The sequence below is a fragment of the Sinohyriopsis cumingii genome, chromosome 11, assembly GCF_028554795.1.
Source record: "Sinohyriopsis cumingii isolate HCF-2022 chromosome 11, ASM2855479v2, whole genome shotgun sequence".
In the NCBI taxonomy this organism is placed as follows: domain Eukaryota; kingdom Metazoa; phylum Mollusca; class Bivalvia; order Unionida; family Unionidae; genus Sinohyriopsis; species Sinohyriopsis cumingii.
The window spans coordinates 24328375-24343487 of NC_142971.1; the positions used below are offsets into that span (position 1 = coordinate 24328375).

Sequence of the window (15113 nt, forward strand, 5' to 3'; positions counted from 1 at the left end):
AATAGAATATAAAATGTAGGACAATGTGACCTTCTTTTGTGTAAGGGTATGGTACAAACAAAGATATATACAATCATCTAGTTTGATTATTCTAGCATGAAAAGTACTTGTAACTGAATCAAAGTCAGTGAAGCATGAAATATGGTCCGTGACACAGTTACCTACTTTGTAGTGCAGGTGATCATCAAGAGGTATTCTCTCCCTGTGTTTTATGATCCAAGTTATAACAGTGTGCATACTGGGTGCCACTATATTTGAAGAATGTTTTTTTAAACTTAAACCAGTAAAATGTTTGTCACAGTGACTTTCTTTTGAGACAAGGGTGTGGCACAGAGATGCATTCAATTATCTAACTTGATGAAACTTGCATGAACAGCATGAGAAACAAACTTAATCCCCTCCACAATATTTAAACAAGGTCTATATATATTACTACACACACACACACACACACACACACACTGCCAAAGACATTTAATCATGAGCTAAACACAAAAACCTTAAGACAGAATAATGTCTAATGTAGGTCACAATAACCTTCTGTTTGAATGGTGTGGTTCTGACAGTGATGCAGATAGTCATCTAGTTTGATGATTCAAGCATGAACAGAGCTTGAGAACTAACTTAAAACACAATGTTTTATCACAGTTAATAAAGCATGAAATTGAATAAAATTCAAGTCACAGTGACCTACTTTTACAGTGAGGCTGTAGTACTTGTCAAGATGCATACCATGATCAAGTTTATTGATTCCAGGTAAAACAGTATTTATACAGTGTACAAAATACCTGAAACTAATGTACGCACATGTACAAAGTAAGCTCCCTCCTCACTGGGTTGGGTGTTATGAAACCCATACCTAGGATCTAGGAAGGAAGAATGGCTGAGATTCAGTAAAGCTGATGTGGCCTATGTGCTTTTATCTGTGAGGACAAAGATGCTGACTCCAATTCTGGTGGTAGGACAATAGATCTCTTCTTTGCATCAATCATCTAACAATGACAAGATAAAAGGCCACCATGGTTTTGTACATCAATCATCTAACAATGACAAGGCAAAAGGCCACCATGGTTTTGTACATCAATCATCTAACAATGACAAGGCAAAAGGCCACCATGGTTTTGGACATCAGTCATCTAACAATGACAAGGCAAAAGGCCACCATGGTTTTGGACATCAGTCATCTAACAATGACAAGGCAAAAGGCCACCATGGTTTTGGATATCAGTCATCTAACAATGACAAGGCAAAAGGCCACCATGGTTTTGGACATCAATCATTTAACAATGACAAGGCAAAAGGCCACCATGGTTCTGTACATCAATCATCTAACAATGACAAGGCAAAAGGCCACCATGGTTCTGTACATCAATCATCTAACAATGACAAGGCAAAAGGCCAACATGGTTCTGTACATCAATCATCTAACAATGACAAGGCAAAAGGCCACCATGGTTCTGTACATCAGGCGAGCAAGACTAAGTCCACTAAAAAATCTCATGCATTCAGCAAAAGAATAAGAAATCTTGGAACGAAATTGGTTTAACTTCATACTTCATAAAGATTCCAAAAACTACCAGTAAGTCTTGTCAGGGAGTGTGTTAAGCATATCATATTCCAAAACCTAAGTCTTGTCAGGGAATGTGTTATGCATATCATATTCCAAAACCTAAGTATTGTCAAGGAATGTGTTATAATTCATGTCATAATCCAAAATATAAGCAAAAATCTGAAAATTGTTACGATTGCTGATGGTGCAAGCTGTGCTGTGATATATTTAACAAAACATTCCAAATCGTTAATATATAATCTTAATACATATTATTAATGACACAGCAAGCCATACTTTGTTGCTACTGTCAAGTTATACCCATGTCTCGTTAACTGCTGAACAATTTAAAAACAAGGAACTTGGGATTACTACAATGATGAGCCATTTATTTTAGCCTGACCAAAAGTAAAGTTGTTTTACAGATTTATAATAAAAAAATCAGAATGACATGGTATCACATGTAAGAAAAGCAATGGTATTTCACAAATAAACTTACAGATTGATAAATTAGCTTTGCACAGCAATAAATAAGTCATGTATATACAATGAATAAATTAGGCAAATATGGATGGACACAAATTTGTAGAGAGTATTTATCTGCAAGCTGTATATAAATGTAATGTTATTCAAGCAGGCCCACCCTTCCTTGTATGGAATTTCTTACCTCTATATGAAGAACATGATATACTTTGCAGTTTTTCAAAACACATGTAACTGAGGTTACGAAGAAAAACTGACTCAACACAATGAACTAGTACAAAACACCTTCTCTGTCAAAGGAAAAAAAATCACTTTTCACAGGCTGTTAAGGATTTATTTTAATTAACAATAAAATTATAAATAAACAGATCCCACAACCTCTAAAATCCTTTCAGCACAAAATCAAAAATTCTGCAAAAGAATTTTAAAGTTACGATCTTTTATAACACTGTGTAGCTAGAATCATGAAAATTTTTGGTTGGTATTAATGACTAAATCATGTTACTCAACAAAATTTTAATGCTGTAGTTGATCTACCCTAAGTAATTTTTGTAACATTTTGAACACGAGTTGGATTTTGTGGACAATTTGTTTTTATGACTCTAGCAGTGACTGTGCCCCGATACTTCTTATGTAGTTCCTTTGGAGTTATGCCTCTTAACATGCAAGACTTCATTAAACACTGACTATGAGAAGAACTATGTGGAAGATCCATTACACTAAGTCCCTTTTATCTTGGATGTCATTTTATCATTTGATTCTTACTGTCCATTTCCAATATTTTGCCTCATGAATGGTGGTAAGAACTTTAAAACACCTGCCACAGACTTGGCAAGACAAACATTTGCAACATGGTTAATACAAAATTTGGCAACACAAAAACCTGCAACATGGCTGATACAGACTTGGCAAGACGAGCACATGCAACATTGGTGATAGATTTAGCAAGACAAAATTCCAGGACTTTTCTAAGCAACTGTAAAAAAAATTCAAGGTTTTATTTTTCACAAAGAAACCTATTATTTATTAAATATTTGCAAATCACCGCTGTGATGATCAAAACATCAGATGCAACTGGCTTGGTGTTTAAGAATTGTCTCTCATCATAAACTTTGTTCCAGTTATTCAACAATTTTTTTCTTCTTATTATTAACTGCTAAGTATTGAAATGATCTATGGTATTCTTGAGCAAAAAGATGTTCAAATTTTCCACTGTGTCAGCCATATTCGATGTACATGTAAGATTGGCACCATCTTCACTTAAAACAAACTAGACACCATTATAAGAATTTTGGTGAAAACCCCATATTTATTTGACCATCCTTTCAGGAAAATCAGTGACAAAAAATTTGCAAAACATTCATTGTGGCAGTCATATTGGTTGTCTGCAGAGTATCATTCTCATTTAGAACCAAATAATTATCATAAGAATTTGCTGAAACCTTATATTGATATGACCATCAATTCTGACAGTGTAGCCATATCAAAGTTTTCAAATTCTTTATGGAATATCATATTGGCATCATTTTGCATTCAAGACCAATTTGACTGATACTAAAAGAAGTCTTATGGTGAAAACCCCTGGTCAATTTGAATTTCATTTAAGAAAAGCAAAAGTCTTTTTGGTCATATTTGTGGTCAGATCAGCACTATTTTCATGTGTCCCCATGTGGCAAGTGGTCTAATGCACTCAACTTTACAGATTACTGATGTCTCTGTTTGCCCGAGATGAGTTCTGGGCTCGACCACAATATGGGTATGTAAGAAAGCTTGCCAATTACTTCCCATGGGTCAGTGGTTCTTCCCAGGGTTTTCCAGGTTCTTCCTCCACCAGATATACTGCATGCCATGTAATGTCTATCATGTGATGTAAAATGGCATTAAGTCCACAACAAAAACACTAATATATTCATTCAAGACCATCTAGATATTATAAATGGTCTTCTGGTAAAAACCCCATGTTGATATGACTTTTCATTGGGAAGGGCAGCCATAACAAGATTTTGAAAATGGCTACCATGGTGGCAAGTGTGGACTCAGATCAGCACCATTTCCATTAGTACCAGACAGTCATCATAAGAAGACTTCTGGTGAAAACCCAATGTTGATATGACTTCCCATTTAAGAGGAGTAGCAATAAGATTTTCAAGATGGCTGCCAATGTAGCCATATTTGATATCAGATTAACACAACTTTCTTTTAAGAGCAACTAGACACCATAAGAATTCTGGTGAAAACATGATATATGACTTTCCATTCACAAGAGGTAGCTATAACAAGATTTTCAATATAGCTACCATTGTGTCCATATTGGATGCCATAAACACCATTTTCATTCAGGACCAACTAGACATCACAAATTGTCTTTTACTAAAAGCTCCATGTTGATATGATGATCAGTTCAGGTGAAGTAGCAAAAAAAAAAGACGGTTTTTAAGATATCTGAGCAGTACCAGTTTCATTTATGACCAAAAAGACATCATAAGAAGTTTTACTGTGAAACAACCATGTCAATATGACTTTCCATTTAGGAGCAGCAAAAAATTAACTATATTGGATGTCTGATTGGCACCATTTGCATATAAGACCAACTAGACATAAAAAATCTTTTAGTGAAAAACCCAAGTTGATTTGACCATCCATGCAAGTAATTTAGCAATAAGATTTTCATGATGGCTGTTGTGGTGGCCATACTGTATGTCTGAGCAGCACATTTCATTTAGGAACAACTAGACACTGAGAAAAAGTTTCATGGCAATCTTCCAAATAGTTTAGGAGGTCTAGTGATAACAAACTAATGTACATCAAATGACATACCACAGACCATGCTACAGGCTCTTCTGGTCTACGACCAATAAAGTTAACAAGTACAGTTTCTTGTTTGCTAAATTGCAGGACTTTTCTGGGATAAAATCTATTTTGGAATAATACATGTATTTTCAAAGAACCAGTCTAAAATTCCAGGATTTTTTCAGAACTGTGAAAAACCTGTGCAATAAAAAAGCTGCATATTATATTTTGCTCACACCTGTCATGTATCATGCCATCTTGTAGATGGACAGTAATAGCCAAACAATAAAACCGTTTCTAACACTGAGGAAACCAGGTTTATAGATTCATCAGTTAGCTTATATAAAGCACTGTTTAACAGAATTTATGAATAATTGCAAGGTGGATGGATGCCTGTTTTCATGAGAAGAAAAGATTTTTAAAAATATCAACACGCTAAGGTACATAGACTGAGCCTTCATGATAAACACTTAAGTTCTTACAAAATAGACAAGTTTCAAATATTTTTGTACTTAGAGCTATATGTAAGGCTTGCTAAATGTTCATTAGAGTTTAAAATTTACTGAAAGTCTTAGGTTACAGAAAAATCACTATTAGGATTCAGAAATATTAAATACGACATAATATTGACATACGCAACTTAATTAAACAAACAGTACAACCATCTTTATTTCCATCATGATAAATTGGTAAACAAACCATGCCAATATAGGAATAGAAATTTCTTTCAAACCACAAAATACTACATGCATAATATCCATGGAATGCTGAACATTTATATTAATTCTATGCATTTACACAGAAGCAAATGTCTTTTGTAATTCTTACAATCTTATGTAACAACATTTGACATTATACTTGCACTGTGCCTTTAAATAAATGATTATCTGAGAGGCAGAAGCTCATTGTAACAAATGCATACTGATGGTATCATCAGCAGCTCATAAAGTACAAATATATACAAGAAGAGTTAGCTCCCTTTTTCTGTTTTGCTGTGCATCTCTTGTCCAGTTTGTTTGTGGTGTTTCAAGCACATGTTAGATTCATTTCGGGTACAGATTTAACCCATATGGTTAAGTGGTACAAGACTTTAGGCATGCAGACTGTGGTAAGTTCCATGAAAATCTATAACATCAAGGCCAGTTTTGGCAATTGCTACAATTGCAAGAGATATGCCAGGATCAAAATCAAAAAGAGGGTTACCTATGTGTTTACTAGCTTGTGTTTGTTTAATTGTCAATTTGAAACATTCTGTATATATAAAGCATGTACAGAAGCTTTAATATGATTATCCTAAAATTGACAGAAAGTTCCTGATAAAAGAAGACTTACATTTAAAGTAGGACTATGATCCTCAACTCTGTACCACAATTTTTCCCTAAATAAGTCTGTCACTGATAATGCACCCTTTGCTCACATTTAGCTTGATGTACAATAATGAGTTCATTCCCTCTTTCTAACAACCTTCTAAATTCAACAATATGACATAAAATCACAACAAAATACAAATTTTAAATGCAATGACATTTATATCATTTACTATAAAAAGATGAGATTTCTTAAACATTTTAATTAACAATTGTCTTTGTTTAAAGTAACATGTTTAGGAATTATTATAAATAAAGAGAGAGAGCAACTCTAATCACACTTTTAACTATTGAATCTCTTTCAATTGTTTTTTATATGAAATCATTCTGCACATAAATGAAGGATGCAAAACTGGTATCAGATCTTTGTAATCTCAGAACATATGAATATATAATGAACCACATTTATTGAATTACACAATTTTAGTAAGCCTTTGTGACAAGCATTCAGACTGGTTAAAATTACATCATGTGACATAGAAAAGTAGAATTTATTAACACATTAAAGATAATACATTTATTCATAAACCTTTCTTGTATGCTTTGACATTTTTTGCAAATAATTGTTAAAATATAATTATGTTTCTTAATTTTTTAAGATTCAATGTTATTTTTATAATGATCCGTAATTATACGAATTTAACTTCATGTTTTACAGGATTGACAAAGTCATGATGTTTGAAAATCAATAATACAAACAGTTGTAGAAGTTCAAGTCTGGGATTTAGCTGTATTTTCAAATACAGCCAATTAATATTTAAGTACAAATTATCATGAAAATGACATACAGTATGCTGGTTTATTTTCATTGGCATCAAATTTTGTGATTTTGTTCAAAAGGGGAAGTTTCCAAGTTTTGCTATATACTGTAGATATAGAAATGTTTTAAATATTCAACAAGGAGAACCAGCAATAATCCCCCCCCCCAGTAAAAGGTGTCTATACTGAAGTACTCTCAACTAATAAGACTATTAAGGACAGGTCAAAATGCTTATTACCAATTCAATGTGGGAAAAACCAAGAAGAAATATCTATGCAGTTGGAATATATTATTGAATGACATGTCAATCTGTTCCTTAACTAAAGAAAGGGCAATTTATTCAAATTAATCTGAGATGTTGGATGAAATTAAATCAAGAATACTCTCCTTACACCCCACTGTGAACTGACTGACTACTGAAGTGTTCATGATTGTGATGCGATATCTGGGAGAGGGGGGAAGGGTTAAAGCTATTTTTGAGCAAACGATATCCATAGCAATGAATATTGTATATACTCGCTTAAGAGCCGAGTCCAACTACAAACTGCACAGACCCAGTTCTGCTGTCATATCTGAACAGTTTGTTAAAAGTAATCAGCAGAACAAAGAACACAGACCCTAATCTGCTGGCACATTATGTAATGGCAGATCAGGGTTTATGTTCTTTGCAGCTGGACTTGAGTTGTAAGTATATATGGTAGGTATCAGTACAAAAGATCATAATAAGGTGAAGTGTAACATCACACACAGTCCATTTACAACTTCTGGTCATAGCATTACAAATGACACCGGTATGTATGCATTACATAATGAAAACCATTTTTATCAGCACTGTTCAATTTTCTGAACTTTTCATTTTTACAAATTTTGAGTTTTCACAGTAATTTTACATTAATTTTATTTTTTTATTTCACCCTGCATGGCCAAATTTCTATACTTTTTATTTTCCATCTGGTCACAAAAATGGAAAATAGAATCATTTAGAAATTTTCTCAAATATGGTATTTAGAACAATCAGAAGTGCATCTTTTACTGAGTATACAAAGAATAAGAGAATTAAGTTTTAAAAATACAATCAGATCTTTGGTCGGGGGAAAAGCTGACTTTTGTGAACTGAACAGCATTAATCTCAGAAAAATACTTCTATTACTTAACAGATTTTCATCATTTGTATGTTCTGTGGATGGATATCTTTTATATCTAACAAAGTCATTAAAACATTAATAATTGCCATGACTCATTTTCAACATTAGTAGGATGTACCAAACCATAATAACTTTTCTGGGGGGGATGTTTCAGTAATGGAACATAAATAATGTTTTTGCCACATAAGAAGATCAGAAAACAATTTCAGGTCGAATATTCTAAAGTATTGGGACAATACCTCATTATCCTTGTTTTAGGACCAGTGAACACCTAAAGAAATAATTTAAAGGTCAAATATGGAAGTCTCCATTAAAGTTATTTTTGAGTCTTCAAGACCTGACAACCGCATATTCATTGTTATTAGAGTAAACTCTGTCTTGTAAGATAACTGCATGAATGATTACTTGAATGGAAGACCAGACACTCAATGTATATATTAATTTATTATACAGAGAATTTATCTGCAATGAAAAACCAAGTACCTTGAGAGGCCATGTTTGTTGGCAGAAAGCACTGGTCTCCCCGAGCACATTATACTAAACCCTGTTGGGAAATGAGCTTCAAACATTATGAAATCCATAAGATGTGTGTCCATGATTGTTGAATTATCATTACTAGTATATAAAAGCTCAAATATATAATTACACTCGCATTTCCTATACCAGGACAAGTGTAACATGGTCAGTACACTAAAAGTTCACTGTATTTCACCCTTGATCTGAATCTTCCTCCCATATCCAGAACAATTTTATTCCAACTATTTAAAATGGATGCCTCATCATACAGCCATCTGCATATCAGCAAAATTGTAGAAGTTTTCAATTTGACCCACAGAAACATCACGTGATTGTGAGATGAAAGTATTTTGAACTGGACCTGTTCTGGCTAACACTTCTTGACAGCACTGAACACTGTTGTCACCATTGTACTCCAGTCCAATTACAGGACCTGCAACCAAATAAACATCTATCATTCATGATGCTACAGTATATTAGGTTTCGTTATGCAAGTTCCTATCTCAGTATGGTTCTGTAAGTTTTACGTAAAGAAACAATTCACTATTACAAGTACAAAGCCTGTAAATGACATTACTGTACATACCTTGATGCATGAGGACCTCAGTAAAAATGGAGATCTGCTTGCAAGTCATTAAATTCTTAGTTAAACATGGTTTCATTTTATACATTTTTTAATATATTATGAAACAAAATGAACATCCAGTCACAAACATTTATCTTTGCACAATTCAGTCATGGTCTTCTATCATTTTTCTTTTATAGAAAACAACATACATTCAATTAGGAGTAGTGAAAAATCAGAAGTTTCCAAGATATCTGTGAATGTCAAGCAGTAATACTGCAAAGGGCTGCATAAATTTATCCTAGAAAAAGCCCAGAGGAAAAATGTACAACCTTATTGTACATCACACCAGCTAAATATCTAGCCTAGACAGTTCAATAAAATCCTCCAAGCATTATGGGACAAGAAACACTGAATTCTAATAATACCCACTTTTTAGAAGAAAAAAATAAAAATGTGAAGAAAAGTGTAAAACATTAATGCACAACTAAACCAACTACATTTCTAGCATATAAAATTTCATTCAAATTCTCGAAGCAGTGTGGAAGGAGGATTGATGACATGCACTGTCATAGATGGGTAGATGGCTGGAAAGTTGAACAGACTGATACACATGGGTTACTGTCATTACATGCACTGTCATAGATGGGTAGATGGCTGGAAAGTTAAACAGACTGACACACATGGGGTACTGTCATTATATGCACTGTCATGGATGGGTAGATGGCTGGAAAGTTAAACAGATGGACACACATGGGGTACTGTCATTACATGCACTGTCATGGATGGGTAGATGGCTGGAAAGATGAACAGACTGACACACATGGGTACTGTCATTACATGCACTGTCATGGATGGGTAGATGACTGGAAAGATGGCTGGATAGATGAACAGACTGACACACATGGGGTACTGACAATATCCCTGAGCTTCACTTAAATTAGCATTTGCAAAAATCAAATCTGACTGGAACCTTTAAGACCAAGCTGAAATGTTACTGGGCACATGTGGAAAGTAACCAAGTTCCACTGCCCAATATCTGAGAAAAAGTTCAGAAAAGGGGCAAAAGAAATTAATCAGTGACCTTGACTGTGATACATAAAATATTAAGTGAGAAAAATAAATCCAGATTAGTTCATCCCCATACCTCAAACAGCTTTAAGACATAAATCATAAAGAAAAGAAACATTAAAATATTGACCTTGACCCTGACTTTCAGGAAAAAACCTCAAATGAACAATCCAACACATCTTCTAAGTATACAACCTTCACCCATTTATCTTAAATGGCTGTTAAGTTAAAAAGCCAAAGGGCAAATGTAATGGAAGCCTAAAATATTGACCTCTGACCTTGACTTTTAAGATAAAACCCCTAATGTGGTACATGACACCTTTTAGTAGTGATACACAGTATACCAAATTTCAACAAATGGCTATAAAATTAAAGAGTGAAAAACAAAGTGTAATGAAACAATTAAAGACATAAAACCCTGATCATGAAGACCCACAAAGTGCTACACAACACACCTGCTAAAGATGACATATATGTACCCCAAAGTGGCATCCTTAATAGCAAACAACTCTAGAGTCAAAGAGAAAAAGAGTGCCATGAAAAGCATAAAATATTGAGCGGTGACCATGACCTTGAGAAAGCAGCTACAATACTGTATGCAGAACAACTTCTAATGATGATTTATAAGGATATAAAAATTTCATCACTTTTTTGTTAGAAATACTTAAAGTTATACAGCAAAAAAGGAAATTGTGATAGAAATGTAAGATCATGAACTGTATTCTGACCCTGAATATAGAACCCACCCACCCACAATGTGGTACCCCTTGTAGCAAATTTCATATCTCCATCTCCAATGGTTTTAAAGTTATACAGCATAAGAGAAATTGTTTATGAAAACATAAAATACTGAGCTATAACCATGAAGACAGACCACACAATGTGGTATTTGACAAAGTTTCTATGGATGTTATTGTTGCTGTTGTAGGGTTTAATGCCATTTTTCAGCACACAATATGCTATACATGGCGGCCAGTATTAATGGTGGAGGAAGAACCCAGGGAAACCCGGAAAGAACCACTGACCCATGAGAAGCTACTGGCAAGCTTTCTCACATACCCACAAAGGCTGAATCTGAGACTTGAACCTACGCAGACAGAGGTGAGATGGCAGTGATCCATAACAGAGAGTGCTTTAGACGATTCTATGGAATCCGATGTTTAAATATACCAAATTTCATTTCTTAATCTTAAACTGAGTGAAATGTAAAGTGATGGAAAGTGAGTTATTTGGACTTTCAACATAGCTTTAAAAAATTTCAGTGATATTGCTATGATATCTGCAGTGTGGCAGTTTACAGTGAGGTCGACCACTGGGGCATATTGCTGCAGACATGTAGCATCATGTCCCACCCTGTCACATTCTCCTGACATCAGGCCAACTAGTCCAAACACTAATCTCTTAATATTGAGTGCCTACCAAGGCAACTGCTAGGACCATTTTTACAAGTGTATGATATGACTTGGCCAGGGTTTGAACCCATGATCTTTTGCATCCCTGGCAGATGCTCTCACCACATAGGCTATTGGAGCAGTTGACGGAAAATGTAAAACACGGAGTTGTGAATTTGACCTTGAAGAAGGACCCCCAGTGTGGTACAATACACATCTTTACGTGATGAGGTAATGCCTTACTCTAAAATGTCTTTAAAGTTATAGAACTGACAGGAAAGTGTGATGGAAAATGTAAAATAATGTGATGACTTTGACCTTGATATTAGGCTCCCCCTCTCCTGTGTGGACACAGCTTTAAGTAACATAAAATACTGTACCTGGGCTTGACTTTGAAGACAGCTACCCCACCCCCATGGCATGAGGCACACCTAGTAATGATGTACATGTAAACCAAGTTTTATCCCTTAATCACAAAGGACTTAAATTGGAAAGAAAAGTGTGTTGGGTGGATGGACATAAGCCTGGACACTATGTTCCCATCTTTTCTTTAAACAGAGCAGCAGACAATAAAATTCAAACACTTTAGAAGAAGCAGTGAAAATTTAATATTTAAATTCACATTTTTATAAAAAAATTCAAGAAATTTCCCCAAAAACTAGGCAAGAAAAAAGTACATCTTTATTGCACATTTGCAATGAACTACATAACTAACCTAAAACCTTTCAATAAAATCTTCCAACCACTGATGGAGCTAGAGGTGATAATGAATTCAATTCCAAAAAGACCATTTCTTTATTAATTTATCAAGAAATTTTCCTGAGAAAGAAAGTAAAATCATACTGCATATCTATATCAGTCATGTATACTGCATGAAAGATGGGATAAACGAAAAATGCTAAAACCTTACTGAACATCTGTACTAACTACCTACCTAGACAATAAAGTTTCAGTAAAATCTTCCAAACAGTGGGTGTAGGGATGAAAAAGTGATGACAAACTGAATCACAAATATAATCCTCCAACTGCTGATGGAGGAAAATTCATGATGAGATCAATTCCCAACAAACCCCTTTCTTTGATAATTTGTCAACAAATATTCCCAAAAACTGACCAGAGAAAAATACATAAAATCTTATTTGCACATCTTCACCAAACCAACTAATCTAACATAAAAAGATCAATAAAAAAACAACCATTGAGGAAGAAGAGGTGGACAAACCATACTCCAAAATATGTTCTAGATATGTTCGCAAAAAAGAGCCTTAGGAAAAAAAAAACTTACTGCATATATGTAACAACAATCTAGCCAAGAAGTTTTCAATAGCAACTTCCAAGCAGTGTGGGGAAAAGAGACAATTATGAACTGAATTACCAATTTGAAAAGAAAATTCCCAAAACATCACAATGTCAAGAAATTTCAAAAGAATGAGTCTGAGGAAAAACATAAAAATGTATTGCACATTTAAACCAACCACATATCTAACCTTCAAAGTTTAAATAATATCCCCCAAGTAATGACTGAGAAGCAATGATGAATTCGATTCCCAGAATACACCTTTCTTGACAAATTTTCAAAAATGTCCCCAAAAATAAGTAAGAGGAAAACAAAAAACATTCAGATGAAACTACATCAATCACTTATCTAGCCTAAAGAGTTTGAATATCTAGCCTACAGAGTTTGAATATCTAGCCTACAGAGTTTAATAAACTAGTCTACAGAGTTTAAATATCTAGCCTACAGAGTTTAAACATATAGCCTACAGAGTTTAATTATATAGCTTACAGAGTTTAAATATCTAGCCTACAGAGTTTAAATATCTAGCCTACAGAGTTTAAATGTCTAGCTTACAGAGTTTAGATATCTAGCCTACAGTTTAAATATCTAGCTTACAGAGTTTAGATATCTAACCTACAGAGTTTAAATATATAGCCTACAGAGTTTAAATATCTAGCCTACAAAGTTTAAACGTCTAGCCTACAGAGTTTAAATATCTAGCCTACAGAGTTTAAATATCTAGCTTACAGAGTTTAATTATATAGCCTACAGAGTTTAATTATATAGTCTACAGAGTTTAGATATCTTCTAGCCTACAGGGTTTAAATATCTAGCCTACAGAGTTTAAATATCTAGCCTACAGAGTTTAATTATAGCTTACAGAGTTTAAATATCTAGCCTACAGAGTTTAGATATCAAGCCTACTGAGTTTAAATATATAGCCTACAGAGTTTAAATGTCTAGCTTACAGAGTTTAAATATCTAGCCTACAGAGTTTAGATCTCTAGCCGACAGAGTTTAAATATCTAGCCTACAGAGTTTAAATGTCTAGCTTACAGAGTTTAGATATCTAGCCTACATAGTTTAAATATCTAGCCTACAGAGTTTAAATATCTAGCCTACAGAGTTTAGATATCTAGCCTACAGAGTTTAAATATCTAGCCTACAGAGCTTAAATATCTAGCCTACAGAGTTTAGATATCTAGCCTACAGAGTTTAAATATCTAGCTTACAGAGTTTAAATGTCTAGCCTACAGAGTTTAAATATCTAGCCTACAGAGTTTAAATATCTAGCCTACAGAGCTTAAATGTCTAGCTTACAGAGTTTAAATATCTAGCCTACAGAGTTTAGATATCTAGCCTACAGAGTTTAAATATCTAGCCTACAGAGTTTAGATATCTAGCCTACAGAGCTTAAATGTCTAGCTTACAGAGTTTAAATATCTAGCCAACAGTTTAAATATCTAGCCTACAGAGTTTAAATATCTAGCCTACAGAGCTTAAATATCTAGCCTACAGAGTTTAGATATCTAGCCTACAGAGTTTAAATATCTAGCCTACAGAGGTTAAATATCTAGCCTACAGAGTTTAAATGTCTAGCTTACAGAGTTTAAATATCTAGCCTACAGAGTTTAAATATCTAGCCTACATAGTTTAGATATCTAGCCTACAGAGTTTAAATATCTAGCCTACAGAGCTTAAAAATATAGCCTACAGAGTTTAGATATCTAGCCTAGAGAGTTTAAATATCTAGCTTACAGAGTTTAAATGTCTAGCCTACAGAGTTTAAATATCTAGCCTACAGAGTTTAAATATCTAGCCTACAGAGCTTAAATGTCTAGCTTACAGAGTTTAAATACCTAGCCTACAGAGTTTAGATATCTAGCCTACAGAGTTTAAATATCTAGCCTACAGAGTTTAGATATCAAGCTTACAGAGTTTAAATATCTAACCTACAGAGTTTAAATATCTAGCCTACAGAATTTAGATATCTAGCCTACAGAGTTTAAATATCTAGCTTACAGAGTTTAAATGTCTAGCCTACAGAGTTTAAATATCTAGCCTACAGAGTTTAGATATCTAGCCTACAGAGTTTAAATATCTAGCCTACAGAGTTTAGATATCTAGCTTACAGAGTTTAAATATCTAGCCTACAGAGTTTAAATATCTAGCCTACAGAGCTTAAATATCTAGCCTA

The 15113-nt window shown here is 34.0% G+C and overlaps 1 protein-coding gene across 1 annotated transcript in view; it reads right to left on the minus strand.

Moving 5' to 3' along the window:
- Positions 1-1917: 1917 nt before the first annotated feature.
- The window catches only part of LOC149787792 (protein XRP2-like), a 60466-nt gene continuing 47270 nt past the window's right edge, over positions 1918-15113 (minus strand). Inside the window, exon 9 of the mRNA XM_089973995.1 lies at positions 1918-9043. Within this exon, the coding sequence (XP_089830121.1) occupies positions 8874-9043 (170 nt within the window). The 3' untranslated portion in view covers positions 1918-8873. The remainder of the gene's footprint in view (positions 9044-15113) is intronic.